Here is a 15,061-nt window from a genome sequence, read left to right on the forward strand (position 1 = left end):
AAGGGCCACATGGTGCGCATTGATCTCACCCCTAGCACTATTAAATTATTTTGGCTCATTTACTCATATTTTATATCCCACGAATATATTATCCTTCGTACCATTGGTCCAATCAACATTTAATTTATAAGGTCAATAAAAGTTGTCTTACCATCATCAAAATCAAGAGTTAAGGTATCAAATAATCCCAACGAGGAAGCAATTTAACCGTTAAAAATAAACAATATAAAATGATTTCCAATATCCAATTTAATAAGTATACAAGCTAGGAAAAAATCCAACGACAACTTAGTGTTCAATTTTGCTAATTAAACGAAAGACAACACAAAGGTTAAATACTCAGATAAATGCTTAATTTTTGGAAGGGTTTTGTGATATTCCACCCTGTCAAGGAGAGACAAGCAGAGAAGGAACTAGATAGGTGGGTGGGATCTTGTTTTTTCCGCAGAGGATAAGAGGAAATAAGAAAAATAAAATAAAACCAAAAATCAAGAACAGAAAAAGAAAAAAAGAAAAAAAAAGTTTGTGGCTACAATTTGCGCATCAATTTGGTCGTCCCCACTCCATTAACCAATCCTCTTCACCCCTCTCCCTCTTTCTCTCTCCTTTTCACATGCTTTTCCTTCCCAACTTGTTTGAGCAAATATTGAGATTCATGAAACCCAACAGGATTCTCTCACTCCTCCAAAAGGGAGAAAAAAAAAAGAAAAACCCTTTTCTTTTTTAGCAATATATATATATATATATATATATAAATAAAAGATAGAAAAGTAAAATATTTTAAAGAAAATACTTACTTTTAAAGATGATTAAATTTTATCGACAACTCATTAATTTTATTAGAAAATATATATTTTTACATTTTGTATTATGCTAAGGACAAAATTCTGCCTCTAAAAAACTAAGTATTTTCCATATTTTAAGGAAAATATTTGACTCTTAACCGTGAGGACTAAATATTATCTAACTTTTTTTTTTATTGGCGATGACAAAGTTGTTGGAAAATATTTTTCCTATATATAAAAAGAATATATATAAAAAGAAGATAGAAAGTGAAATATTTTAATCGATTCTCTCTCATTCCCCTATGTTAATGCCCAAAAGCTGAAATGGGGAAAAAATATAAGTATTAATTAAAAAACTTTTGAGTGTATGTGGAGAGAAGAGAGAGAGAGAGAGAGAGAGAGAGAGAGAGAGAGAGAGAGAGAGAGAGAGAGAGAGAGAGAGAGAGAGAGAGAGAGAGAGAAGAGGGATGGATATGGTTGATTGGTGAGTGAGTGAGAGAAAAAGGGTACGTGATTTCTGGGGTTTGGTTTGGTTTTAATCTGGGCGATGTCAGGTGGCGGTTGCAGCATAGTCTGGTTCAGAAGGGATCTCAGGGTAGAGGATAACCCAGCTCTGGCCGCCGGCGTCAGGGCCGGCGCCGTCGTTGCCGTCTTCATCTGGGCGCCGGAGGAGGAGGGCCACTACTATCCCGGCCGGGTCTCCCGATGGTGGCTCAAGCAGAGCCTCGCCCATCTCGATTCCTCTCTCAGAAGCCTCGGCACCTTCCTCGTCACCAAGAGATCCACCAACACCATTTCTACTCTTATCGATGTCGTTAAAGCCACTGGTGCTTCTCAGCTCTTCTTCAATCACTTATATGGTCTGTTTCTTCTTCTTCTTTGATTTCGTGTTTTCTGTTCGTCTGGAATTAGTGATTATGATCTGATTCTTTTTAGTTTTTGGGAGCTGCTCTGATGATGGAGGGGTTTTGTTGATGTGTGTGTGTGGCGTTATGTTGGGGTTTTTGTTCATCTGTTTGTCAATTTTCATGAAAACAAGTGGGCACATAATTGTCTTCTCAGACTACTTTCTTTTTCTTGAGTGTTTGAGATTTCATAGAATTGGAAAGAGGAAAGGGTGTCTAGATGCTTGTGAAGAGATTATTCCTGCAAAATTGGTGTCTTATGAAGTTTGAGTTGATGCCTGGTTTATGGCTTTTTGGAAAAAGTGTATATGTATATGTATATAGATATATATGTCTTATGGTTTGTTTCTTGATGAAAACTTGTGTTTCAGATCCTTTATCGCTCATTCGGGATCACCGAGCTAAGGAGGTTTTGACTGCCCAAGGCATAGGCGTGAGGTCGTACAATGCGGATTTACTGTACGAACCGTGGGATGTTAATGATGCAAATGGCCACCCATTTACCACCTTTGCTGGATTCTGGGAAAGATGTCTCAGCATGCCTTTCGACCCGGAGGCGCCACTTCTCCCTCCTAAGAGGATAATTTCAGGTTTTTTTATCTGTAGTTTAGTTGAAGTCGATCGACTCGTAACTCGCTAGTTGTTGTGTTCGACTCTACATGTCGGATTTCCTGAGAGAAAATTAAGAGTACTGTGTCTGATTGTGATTTTGAGATATTTGTTCATCCATTTTGATTTCAGTTAATGCATGGAACTGATTACTTTCATAAGTTAAAGTTGCATAGTTGGTTTCATAATCTAAGTCTAAGCTTTATCTCCTTTATCTCCAACCTAATTTTACATTCCCATATGAGAGAATTGGATGCTAAAACTTAGATATCTAATTGCGAAAACAAGTAATTGACATCAGCCAATAGAGAGGGGCGTTTCGTCTATGCGATTCTATTGCCAAGAGATTGTAAATATAGTCCCTGGGGCCCGAACTACTTATTCGCTTATGCAGTACTTCTTCTCAAAGAGATGGTTACTTGCAATTTATTAGATCATGAGGTGGTTTTCTTCTGATGTAGATGGTCAAGAAACACCAATTCTCTTAAGAACAAAAGCTCTTTTGATATGGTTGGGCATGCAGTGGAGCTTAGTTAGTTCATATTTTCACAATCGAACTATGTGCTTGCTATTCATTCATTGTTTTTCTCTTCTTTCATTAATTTATTTAAGTGGGAAGTATGGCACTTTTTAACTCTTTTTTTCTGATATATTACGTCATCTCTATTTCTTCTCTCTCGTGCATATATACTTGACCGATTCGTGAACTGTTGAAGCTTTCCTCAAAATATTGTCCTTGCTTCTTCAGGTGATGTATCTAGGTGTCCATATGACACATTGGTGTTTGAAGATGAATTGGAGAAGGGAAGCAATGCGCTTCTTGCTCGAGCATGGTCTCCAGGATGGAGCAATGCAGATAAGGCTTTGACCACATTCATCAATGGACCGTTAATCGAGTACTCGAAAAATCGCAGGAAGGCAGATAGCGCAACCACCTCATTTCTGTCTCCCCACTTGCATTTTGGAGAGGTAAGCGTGAGAAAAGTGTTTCATCTTGTTCGAATCAAGCAGGTTTTATGGGCCAATGAAGGAAACAAGGCTGGCGAAGAGAGTGTCAACTTGTTTCTTAAGTCTATTGGCCTCAGAGAATACTCCAGATACATGAGTTTCAACCATCCATACAGTCATGAGAGGCCTCTTCTTGGGCACCTTAAATTCTTTCCATGGGTTGTGGATGAAGGCTATTTCAAGGCATGGAGGCAAGGTAGGACCGGTTATCCGTTAGTCGATGCCGGTATGAGGGAATTGTGGGCTACTGGCTGGCTGCACGATCGGATCCGAGTTGTAGTTTCGAGCTTCTTTGTGAAGGTTCTGCAGCTTCCTTGGAGATGGGGAATGAAGTATTTCTGGGATACTCTCTTGGATGCTGATCTTGAGAGTGATGCTCTTGGTTGGCAGTACATATCTGGCACGCTTCCGGATGGCCGTGAATTTGATCGCATCGACAATCCACAGGTTCGCACGCCTTCAAAGTTCTTTACCAAATAAATTTACTTGTATTTAGGCTTCATATCCATATGCATCTATCTGAATTCATCTTGTTATCCTCATCTGTTGGCTAAGCTTAAGTCCTTATTTGCTTGCTCTTGGATTATATGTGTTTCTGGATGTAATTATCTGTACTATAATTGGTTTTCTGCAGCTTGAGGGCTATAAATTCGACCCGAACGGAGAATATGTTCGGAGATGGCTTCCTGAACTCTCTAGATTACCCACTGAATGGATTCATCACCCATGGAATGCACCAGAGTCAGTTCTCCAAGCTGCTGGGATCGAGCTCGGATCGAACTACCCTCTTCCGATCGTAGGACTGGATGCAGCTAAAGCTAGGCTGCAAGAAGCACTGTCAGAGATGTGGCAACAAGAAGCAGCTTCAAGGGCTGCAATGGAGAATGGAACTGAAGAGGGACTCGGGGATTCTTCAGAGTCGATCCCAATTGCATTTCCTCGAGACATACAAATGGAGGAGGATGACCATGAGCCTGCAAGGGCGAACCCTCATATAGCTCGATGCTACGAGGATCAGATGGTCCCGAGCATGACAACTTCGGTGAGATTAGAAGATGAACCTTCTTTGAATACTCAAAGTACAGCAGAAGCTAGAGCAGAAGTACCAACAAATGTAAATTTAAACCAAGAGCCTACCAGAGGAGATGCATTAAGCCCAAGAGTTCAGCCAACTGCTCCAACACGTGCTCAACTTCCCTATACCGTGGGCATAGGCCTCAGAAGTGCTGCTGAAGACTCCACTGCAGAGTCGTCTTCGAGTAGCGACATTAGAAGAGAGAGGGACGGAGGTGTGGTTCCGGTTTGGTCTCCGCCAAGTTCGAGTTACACCGAGCAATTTGTGGTTGACGAAAATGGCATGGGAACCAGCCCTTCATTCTTGCAGGGGCATCAACAGACTCATCAAATAATCAATTGGAGGCGGCTATCTCAAACTGGGTAACAACTTGTGAAATCAAAATGTAGTTGGTAGCTTGGACTTCTTTTCGTATCTCAAAAAGTCACAAATATGATTGAGCTGCATATCATCATCATTAAAAAGCTAAAATTCAAATGTTTTCATCTGTATGGATAGAGAAAATTTTATGTCTATTTTCAGTGCTGTGCTTCTCTCTCACTGACATGATTCAATGGGCTTTCTTAAACAGGTGAGGCAAAAAATGAAAGAACTAGCAGAAAGAGGAGCACAAAGCAACAGCCAGATGGTGAAACAGAAACACACTAACAAGTTCTTCAACTTCTTCCACCAATCTGACTTGGCATTGGTCACTATCATGTGTATGAAATTTCTAACTGATAGATGCAGTTCATCTGCTGATCATGTTCTCCCTCTCCCGTTCCCATTCTTGCTCTCGCTCTCTTTCCGTTATTACGGTTGTATCATAAGTCTTGCTATGCTGTATAGTGAAAGTTGTAATTTGTGTAGCTGTAACAGAAGCGTAGAGAATCGAAATAGTGATTGTCGTCGTTGTCATCGTCTTCGAATAAACTCAAGTTTGCGATTAGCCCGGATTCTTCTTGTAAGCCCATGCTTAAGCTATGGAAATATTTCTCTATCTTGCTTGCCTTTAGATGCATAACTCTTTTTTTTTTTTGTTGGAAAAAAAGTTGTGAGATTCTTCTTAGTTTTTTTCTGCTCAACTCCAGGGATATATTTTCAGATGCCATAGCTTTGTTCGACTGTGTTTTATGCTCTGTCCGAGGAATGAGTTTTTTTTTCTTGCAAAAAAATAAATAAAATTGCCCCTTTTTTATAGGCCAAAAAGATTCACTCAACCATTAGTTGTATAATTTTATATTGTTTGGCTGTTTAATTATTTTTTATTTTTATTTTTGGTTAACCTTTGAAAGAAGCATCAAATTAACTGCACAATCTGAGGAGAGGGTAGGCATCAGATTCCATCTGGGGACCACTGCTGAAAGTCAACACTTAAATTACCTCAAAATGGAAGATGTGAAATTGTTTTCTATATTTTATTAAGTTTCCATTTTTTTAAAAATCTTTTTCGGTATTAATGCCGTGTGGCTTATGCCTTACGTCAACGAATTTGAGATTTCAAGATAGGTGGTATCTCAAAGCCTCAAGTATTTGTCACTGCGCCATCTCAACAGACTTGATATTTTTTTTAAAATGTATATTAAAGGCAGAGAGTAGTATTGAAATTTTTAAAGCATTAATTATTTCTTAAACCAAGAGGAAAGTTCGTATGTATTTTTGTAATTTAGGTTTTTATTTTATTTTATTTCTATTTTCTTGCTTTATTACCTTAATTTCCTCCCCACAAACTTTAATCATAATGGTTGCATTATATTCTTTCCTTAAACTATTCATTTGACTTTCAAATTATTAAATATTTTTTCTCATCTCCCTCTCGTTCTTCCTACCGAATAGGCCAGGATTGGAATGAGTTACTTTTTCTTTTTTTAGTATAAATACCTATTATTAGAGTCCTGAGGAATTGGATTCAAAGGTTGACATGTAAGAATATGAGAGAAATTTGTATAATTTTCGCTAGAATGAGAGGGCTTAGAATAAGATTTGATTAGGTTGCTTTTAATTAGATTGTGAAACCCAATTTCATAGACTAATATTTGTGTACCAAACGTCCACTAATTAGTCCTTTAGCAATGTTTGGTTTCCAATATTAAAATAAACAAATAATTAAATAATGTTTTTATGTATGCTTTGAAAATAACTTAAAACAGAAATAGGAAAAAAAAAACGAATTTTGTTAGTTTCTAAAATTTTTTAACCTTAGCATGAGAATTCAGACCTAAGTCCTATAACAAAAAAGTATTACATATGTTTTAACCATTTTAGCTACAATCAAAGTTTTATCATGTGTGTTGATGGTCAAAATCAGAATCGATATGTGTGACTCAGTTCAGAGTTGTCAAGAGGTAGAGAACAAGTCAACCGTATCCTCGTACCTGAACCATGCCGAACTGAGGTCATGAACAGTTGTACACGCCGACCTGAGGTATGTCCGACCACTAATTTGGGGTCCGACAATCGTAACCGCTAGTCGTAATAGTACCAATGACCTTGTCTTCCCCTGCATATAAAAGGGACACTCCGCCCCGTTGATCAAGTACGCTATTTCTTCTGAGAACGACCTAAACAAATTGAGCTCGCAACTAACTTGAATGTCAGAGTGTTTATTTCTTGTATAGGTTCCAAAAAGTGATCCAGGTTGCGGAAATCGAAATCTGAGTGAGACAAGCACCTCGACAGCTCGTTCTCATTAGCACGTGACCGACCTGTGAGTTCGACGAAAAACAACATCAACAATGTGAATATTAAAGAGAATGCATGGGACCCTTTTTTTTTTTTCAACGCGTAGGTGTAATAAAGCTGAAAAAGGATAAGTAAAAGCAGGAGAATCATCCGAGAGGATATATAGCAAATAATGGAAATTGGAAAATAGAAAGAAGAAGGCCATTCACACTCTGTTACGTATATGCAAAAGTGAAATTCTAATATATAAATATATATTTTTTCTCTCTTTAAAAAGAAAAAAAAAACTTTTTGAAAGTTGGAAAAGAACATTCATTCGACCCAAAAGTTAGAGAGATAAAATAAATAAAAAAGTGGTAAATCTTAAAAAGAAAAATAAGAAAAAAAAAACCATAAGAATAATATGAAAGACTTTAGTTTTCAAATTTTGAATCCACGGAAGATTGTGGCTCAAGCTGTTGACCCGCACAGCCACAATCCACCGTCTAGTCAATTCGCCCTTCCCACACGCTTTCATCATTAATTACCCAATTGTTTCCTTAATTTATTAGTTTGATTAGTTAAAAGTGATAATTAACACATATTTTTTTATCCATTTCGATTAGTTTCTTTTAATTTGACCAACGAGATTTAATCTTCATTTTAGTTAATTTTAATTTTTAAAATTGAGTCACGTCTCCTCAATTATTATTTTTTAAATAGAAAAAATAACTTTACATAGGTGTTGTTTTCGTCAATTACTTTTTTAGTACAACACGTAAGGGTGGAAGATCGAGCTCACAATCTCTTGATTGAGGGTATATGTCAATTATTGCTGAGCTATGTTCGCTTTGGCCAATTGTTATTACTATTGCAAGTCGTTATTGTATGAAATACAATATAGAAACATCCTCTTCATTGTAGTACTCTTAAAATCAATATCATTTCGTCGGAATACATGTCTTTTCACCTCAGTAGTCCTATGCATATATAGTCACTACTATAATCCCAATCATAGCTACTAATAAAATCAAACTAGAAACCAAAAGCCAGATGGAATAGTAGGCAGAAAGTAAATTACCCCATGTTTCCAAATTAGTCCAACTTCGTACCTTTCCGGCATAAACCTTATATCTAAGAGAGGTCGTATTGAGTTGGTAGTAATGGAATGGTTTCATTATCTAAAATGAATTCAGTCCGATAATACCACTCACTGGTAAATAGCGCAATGCTTCTTCTCGTGAATCCCCTCTTTGGGGCCTGCGTCCTGACGTTTTTGTGCAATAAACCCCTCTGATCGAAGACTAGTGGTAGGTGCACATACCTTTACCAACTCCACAGCTCCTTCAATGGACTGCTATGCAGGGCGGAGGAAATTCATAAGGACCCAATTCAAATCCGCAATTCAAACATTATGTATTCGTTTTTAGCCTATGGTTTAATCATAATTTATTTTTGAGCGAGGTTTTTGCTTAAGCGCAATAATCATACCTTTACCAACTCCACAGCTCCTTCAATGGACTGCTATGCAGGGCGGAGGAAATTCATAAGGACCCAATTCAAATCCGCAATTCAAACATTATGTCTTCGTTTTTAGCCTATGGTTTAATCATAATTTATTTTTGAGCGAGGTTTTTGCTTAAGCGCAATAACTTTTTTTTAACCACTTTCACACTATTAATATTTTTCTCTCTCAAATATATTATATCCTCGATTGTACGTGTCATTCTCCTTTTTTATCTTTACAAGTCTTAGTCTATATTCAGCTCTCTTCTGATAACAATGATTTTTCTCTCAAATCATAAGGATACCTTTCATAAATTTGACTATTTATTCTATGAATAATGGTTCGCATCATCCATCTTAAATATTTATGAATACTATTTTTTTTCCTTTCAATTATGCTATCAACCGTCGACTATGAATATAATTATCGGAGTTGTTTAGGTAAACACTAATTTAATAATTAGTTTGACCCTTTGAAACATCACAAGTATTTGGTGGCCAAAGGGATGTGTTCATTTATATTTTTTTCCTTTTGAGAATAATTGATGATTGAAAAGTTGACCAAAGGGTAATAATGGATTAATACATGTTTAATTAAACAAATTCAATTTAGACAATTATAATAAATGGCTTGATTTATCTTTGATAAATTAAATTTAAATTAAAATAGAAAGAAAGTGAAAGAGGAAGTTTCTTGTTGCCTTCGTCCTTGGCCTGCCAAATTTCTGGTGGTCGGTGACCCTGCTGCAATGGCAGTGGCACGTGTCAAAATCCTGTAATTTATCAGGCATGTGGATGTATTACACTATTACCTTTGTTTTTCTTCATAATTAATTTTTATTAAAAATACACTAAAATTTTATATAAAAAACTTATTAATCCGTATACTTCGTTTATTTATTATATTTTGTTAGTACAACAATTTGGGAATATAGAAAATCAAATCTTTAAAAAAGTAATTAATTATATGCTAACTACCATTGAAGACTCGTATAATTGAATTTTAACAAACATGTATCTTGAGCACATTCATTTATTTGATCAAAATTATCGTATATAATTATAAAGTTGAGTATAACTCAATAATTAACCACTCAATAAACCTTTCTTTGGAGCATAGCTAATGGGTTAATATGTCTATATCCGATCAGTAAGTCATAAGTTTAATTCTCCAATCCTATACATTGTACTTAAAGAAACTTTTTGAAATAGTAGATTTTTCACTCTCATGTTACATAAGAAATGTTCGGTTTTCAAATAATGTAATTGTTGTTATAAGATTAATTAACAATAAAAATCATATTTTATGCAAAATTTATGAACTAAAATAAACTAATAAATAATTTAAAAGACTAAAATTTAATGTTTTTAACCTTGAGGAATACAAGCTACAAAATTTGTCAGGAGTATAACTCCAATCACATTTCTATGGTTTTAAAAGTTTCAACTTAATTATTATATTTTGTCGAATTTTATATCTACAAACTAGAGATAGATACTTTAAACCATTTAAATTAATTGTAAAAATATAACAAAATAAGTAAATTTTTTAACTAGTTAAATCGATTTAAAAGGTTTAACCAAATCATGTAAAAAAAATATTTAAAACTAATTCCAATTCATAGGTACTGATGCTACGAATAAAACCTAGTTAAAATCTGTAATTAAAAAAAAAAGAAATAAATTTAAGAGTTTGGGACATAAATTAAAAATAATATATATAAAATAAGGACAGGTGGGCTGATGGAGGAGAGAGGAGAGAGAAGGAAAAACAAAGTAAACAGTAGAAAACAAGAAAGTCAACAGAGAAGAAAGTCACAGTCCCACTTTGTGGGCACCCTTTTCTTTATACCATTTAATTTAACACTTTTTTTTTAATTTATAATTTTTTTCTTTTTTGTTGGAATTCTTAATTAAAAAAATAAAAATATTATTCATTGCTTAGACTTCCAAAACGGTTGCAAATCATGGTAGTGGAACAAAGGCATCCCCCGATTCCTTCCACTCTCAAACTTTCTCTTTATTAAATCTCAAATTTCCATTTTTATTTTCCTTCCTTTTTTTTTTTCTTTTGCAGAGGAAAAGTTTGCAAATGTTCGCTGCTCTCCTTTTCTTCTCTCTCCCTCTCTCATCATTCATTTATTCAATTGCGACACCAAATTAAGAAGAAGCCACTGGAAGAAGAAGAAGAAGAAGAAGAAGAAGAAGAAGAAGAAGAAGCAACGCCGCCACAGAAGGAGCTGGCGCAACCGGTTTTCTTTGATCATTTAGGTGGAATTTCAGATACTCAGGTACCAGTTCTTATCATCTTTTTGACTTTTGTTTTTTTTTGTTTTTGGCGTTTGGCTTTTTCCAGGGTTTTAGGGTTGTGTTTTGAGGGTTTCTGATGGTGCAGTCGGTGAATTTTTGGGGCGGTTTTGGTTCGAATTTTTTGGGGGTTGGATTGGAGGTGCCTCTCCACAAGAGATAGATGTTGAGAAGAAATTAGCAGAAGGACTTGGAACTGTTTTGGAATTTAAATTATGGAGAAGCTGTGCTGTTTTAATGCTTCCTACTCTCGGGTAAGGACTGGTTCTCTAGCTTTTTTTTTTTTGTGATTCTTCAATTTGTAATCGTAGCCTTGGTGCCAAAAGTTGACCAAAAGCACGCAGAAATTTAGTGTTCAGCCTTGTTTTTTTCGCTGCTCTGTTTTTGGGTTGGGGATTAATTATTTTTTAAATTATGTAGTGGAACTTCTTACAGTTTTTGATGGATTTTTAAAACTCTGTATGTATGAACGAGGTAAATTTGTTGATGAACTCTTGTGGTGGGTGGGGGGAGTGGTTGGGACTTAGGAGCTGTGGACTATACTCAATTTAGGTGACAAAATTATGCATAGTGCATAGCATTTGTTTTCTGTGTGTAGAGGGCATTGGGCAATTTCTTTGCTACTGTACTGTTAAACGATGATCATAATGTACTAAAGAAGTCTAACTGAATCCCCCAACCAAAAGAAAAATAAATAATTGAAGAAAAGACGTAAACTAGAGGGCAAAATAATTGTGGTGGTGGTGGAGGGTCTTACCTTGAGTTGATTGAATATATATTTTCTTTTTAAAACTGGAATTCAAATTGATCTTTTTGGATTCTTTTACTTCATTCTGGATGATGCAAATGATTCACAAATATATTGTTTTTGTGACAATTTGGTCATGTAGATTAGATCCGCATCAAACTACGGTAAAGGAAGAAGCCACGAGGGGATAATCAAGTATGGATTCTGCCTGGTAAAAGGGAAAGCCAATCATCCCATGGAAGATTACCATGTTGCTAAGTTTGTTCAGATTCAGAGACATGAGTTGGGGCTCTTTGCTATTTATGATGGGCATTTAGGAGAAAATGTGCCTGCCTACTTACAAAAACATTTGTTTACTAATATCCTGAATGAGGTGGGATGCTAGCTTGAAAAACTTGTAAATTAAGCTTACAAATCTGAGTATTAATATGGCTACTCTTGGTCTTGTTTGTATTGATATTTCGCACTTGTCATTATAGGAAGAGTTTTGGGTTGACCCCAACAGCTCCATCTCAAAAGCCTACGAGAAGACAGACCAGGCAATTCTATCCCACAGCTCTGACTTGGGTCGTGGTGGATCAACTGCTGTTACTGCTATCTTGATTAATGGTCGACGATTATGGGTGGCTAATGTTGGAGATTCGCGTGCGGTTATTTCGAGAGGGGGCGAAGCTGTACAGATGACCATAGATCATGAGCCGAATACAGAACGTGGCATCATTGAGAATAAAGGTGGCTTTGTTTCAAACATGCCAGGTAACTTATAATCAATCATTGTCTAGAAAATCTACTGCAGAATCTCCTATGCATAATATCTGGTTAGAAGTCGTCGTTGATATCTAGAATTGAGTGTTGTGTCAATTTTCCACCACTTATATTTTGTACTGGTGACACAGTATCCAATTGCTTGTTTTCCTTGGTCATTCTTTTACCCGACAAATCTGTTTAGCTTGGGTTCCTCTCCAGATTCTTATCTGTTAACTGCTTCCTCCTTGATGAACTTCTAATTGTGATTGAGATAATTAGAGATTTTAGAACAGGCGGCCAATTTAAGTAAATGATTTTTCTTAAAGTTCTTTAGAGTGTCTTTTAAGTGTTTTTAGAATTAAAAAAAAAACACACAATTAAACAACATGAAAATTTTGATAAGTTCTTTTAGTTACTTTTCACTATGGCAAAAGTCATGCTAAACTGATCTCAACAACTCCTCCAAGAGATAGCAAAGTGCCACAAATACTAGAGCATGTCTTTCTTGTCCTCAAAACACTAACCTCACAGCAGCTCATAAATTAGATCCTTGATGTTCTCGGGCCGTTCATAGTTGAAATTAAAGAGTCAAAGTAGTTTTCGCCATTTCCATTTGTTAGATTATGGTCCACGGACAAGTGCAGGGCTGATTCCTCTTCCTTTATAGATAGCATAAACCAGTTGGGTTATATGTAAAGGAAAAATTTTCTTTATTTGCAAAGACACCATTCCTATGATTACCTTAAAGTGAACGTGGACACCACCTAGGGAAATTTTGGCTTCCAAATTCTTTTGTATATTCTGTGAATTATAAACCTCTCAAGTGATCTTCAAGAGAAAAAGTGGGCTCAGTCGCTTAGTTCTAAGAACTGGGAAGATAGAGAAACCTACGAGCTTTCGTGGACTGAGAAGGCACAGATGGAAGCTCAGAAAGGCTGGGCTTGCAGTATATGGCCAAGATTTTAGTCTTGTTGATGGGAGAGCAAAATTAGGTGTTATCTAATGTAGCTTTCAAACTTAGAAAATTTTATTTTGATATCTTATGGAAAGCTAGTGGTCCAATCCAAGAAACTAAGTTGTTTGGTTTAACAACCCTTTGCGTTATATTTCACTGTTAAATCATTTTTGTCTGAGCGAAGTAAAGAGGACAGATTGGAAGGGAATACATATGGAAGAAAGACGAAAAAGGAGTGGGAGTAAATTACTAGCAGGACAGTTCTGGTGGAAATTGGAACTTGACCCATCGTTTGTTTTTGCATATGGAACATCTTGTTGGGCTTCTTTAGAAATATCTGGGGACCACTGATAAGTAGCGCTTTGTCTTTTGAAACTTTTGAAGTACTCAAAACTGAAAAAGCGAGTTGCTGTAATCAAGGTTGTTTATCAAACGTTTGAATCATGCATGTTCCCGTTCCTTTTCTAAAATCAGGAGATGTACCTCGAGTGAATGGCCAGCTAGCAGTGTCACGAGCATTTGGAGACAAGAGTCTCAAATCTCACTTGCGATCGGATCCCGACATTCGCGATATCGATATAGACGCCAACATGGACATATTGATTCTCGCAAGCGACGGTCTTTGGAAGGTGCTATTATCAGCTTTCATTCTCTTTTGCCTGTTGCATTAACACCTAATACATCTAAATGCAGAATCATCCATTTATCTCTCTACCTCATGAATGTGAATGAAACAGGTCATGGCCAATCAAGAAGCTGTTGATATTGCTAGGAAAATCAAAGACCCATTGAAGGCTGCTAAGCAGTTAATAACTGAGGCTTTGCAGAAAGAGAGTAAAGATGATATATCATGCATTGTGGTTAGATTTAGGTGATTTTAGCCTTTAAATATATATTTTTTCCCCTCCAGATTCAGTATATACCCACCCCTAATAAGGTTTTCTTTTTATGCAATGGCAATTTACGGATTAGGCCAAGAAAGTAAATATACGTATTACGGGTAATCCTTGCAAAGACTCTGATTTTTATCGGGCGAAAAAAAGAGCGGGAAGGAGACTGTCTCTGTAAATTTAATTAGGCTGATTATGTTCATATTGTTTGATTTGTTTCTGAAGTTGAATTTGGAGTTTTGATGTATAATATTATTATTGTGTCTTATTATCAAATGGAAGGACTACCAAACCCTGTAGTCCAAGGATATTTCTTTAGCTTCAAGTTTGAATTCTATCCAAAAAAAAGGTGCGCAACGCCAGCACTATAATGGGATGCCGTTAAATTACAGAGAAAATAGCCTCTCTCTATCTCAATGAAGTTCATGAATAATATATTTTATAAACTTTAATTTTAATTGTCATGATGTTACAAAATATTAGAGTCCAGACCGCTCAGTTGATAACGGCTTGGTGTCTCTTGATCATATTAGAGAGCAACGTAGGGATGTACATGGGTGGGTTGAAATTGACATCGACGACCTTTGCTTTTGGTCAGGCGTAATCATTTTGTTTTATTATTTTTATATTTTTGTATTTTTTTCTTTTTTTAGTTATGCACAAACTAACCGGTGTCATAAGGTCTCATGTTCTTTAAAAAATGGAAAAAGTAGAATGCAACTATATTTTCATTAAATCGTTTCCAAAATCTTGTTTTGGATCGCTACTATTACTAAGATGTGCATAACTAGCTATTCAAAATATTAGTAACCTCTTTTTCGAGCTAGAGACTCGAACTTCTACCATATTCATATTTAAAACTTAGAAAAAGGGACACGTAATAGAA

General features: G+C 36.0%; 2 protein-coding genes across 5 annotated transcripts; both read left to right on the forward strand.

Moving 5' to 3' along the window:
• The first annotated feature begins 1,170 nt into the window (after positions 1-1,170).
• Positions 1,171-5,361, forward strand: CRY1 (cryptochrome 1). Of its 2 annotated transcripts, XM_022281303.2 has the most exons (5): positions 1,172-1,645; positions 2,062-2,280; positions 3,048-3,754; positions 3,942-4,744; positions 4,954-5,361. In XM_022281303.2, the coding sequence occupies exons 1-5, from the start codon at positions 1,333-1,335 to the stop codon at positions 4,955-4,957; spliced, it is 2,046 nt and encodes a 681-aa protein (XP_022136995.1). In that variant the 5' UTR covers positions 1,172-1,332; the 3' UTR covers positions 4,958-5,361. The 2 variants fall into 2 exon arrangements, with proteins under 2 accessions (XP_022137003.1, XP_022136995.1); XM_022281311.2 differs by lacking the exon at positions 4,954-5,361 and having other exon boundaries at positions 1,171-1,645; positions 3,942-4,748.
• A 5,128-nt stretch (positions 5,362-10,489) lies between these two features.
• Positions 10,490-14,493, forward strand: LOC111011232 (putative protein phosphatase 2C 10). Of its 3 annotated transcripts, none has more exons than XM_022284934.2 (6): positions 10,490-10,819; positions 10,924-11,089; positions 11,726-11,956; positions 12,063-12,339; positions 13,760-13,914; positions 14,023-14,493. In XM_022284934.2, the coding sequence occupies exons 2-6, from the start codon at positions 11,051-11,053 to the stop codon at positions 14,158-14,160; spliced, it is 840 nt and encodes a 279-aa protein (XP_022140626.1). In that variant the 5' UTR covers positions 10,490-10,819; positions 10,924-11,050; the 3' UTR covers positions 14,161-14,493. The 3 variants fall into 3 exon arrangements, with proteins under 3 accessions (XP_022140626.1, XP_022140634.1, XP_087976141.1); XM_022284942.2 differs by having other exon boundaries at positions 10,490-10,799; positions 10,885-11,089; XM_088120015.1 differs by lacking the exon at positions 10,924-11,089.
• Positions 14,494-15,061: the final 568 nt, after the last annotated feature.

Source organism: Momordica charantia (genome assembly GCF_013281855.1).
Source record: "Momordica charantia cultivar OHB3-1 chromosome 11 unlocalized genomic scaffold, Mcharantia_2.0 BLBB01000011.1, whole genome shotgun sequence".
NCBI lineage: Eukaryota > Viridiplantae > Streptophyta > Magnoliopsida > Cucurbitales > Cucurbitaceae > Momordica > Momordica charantia.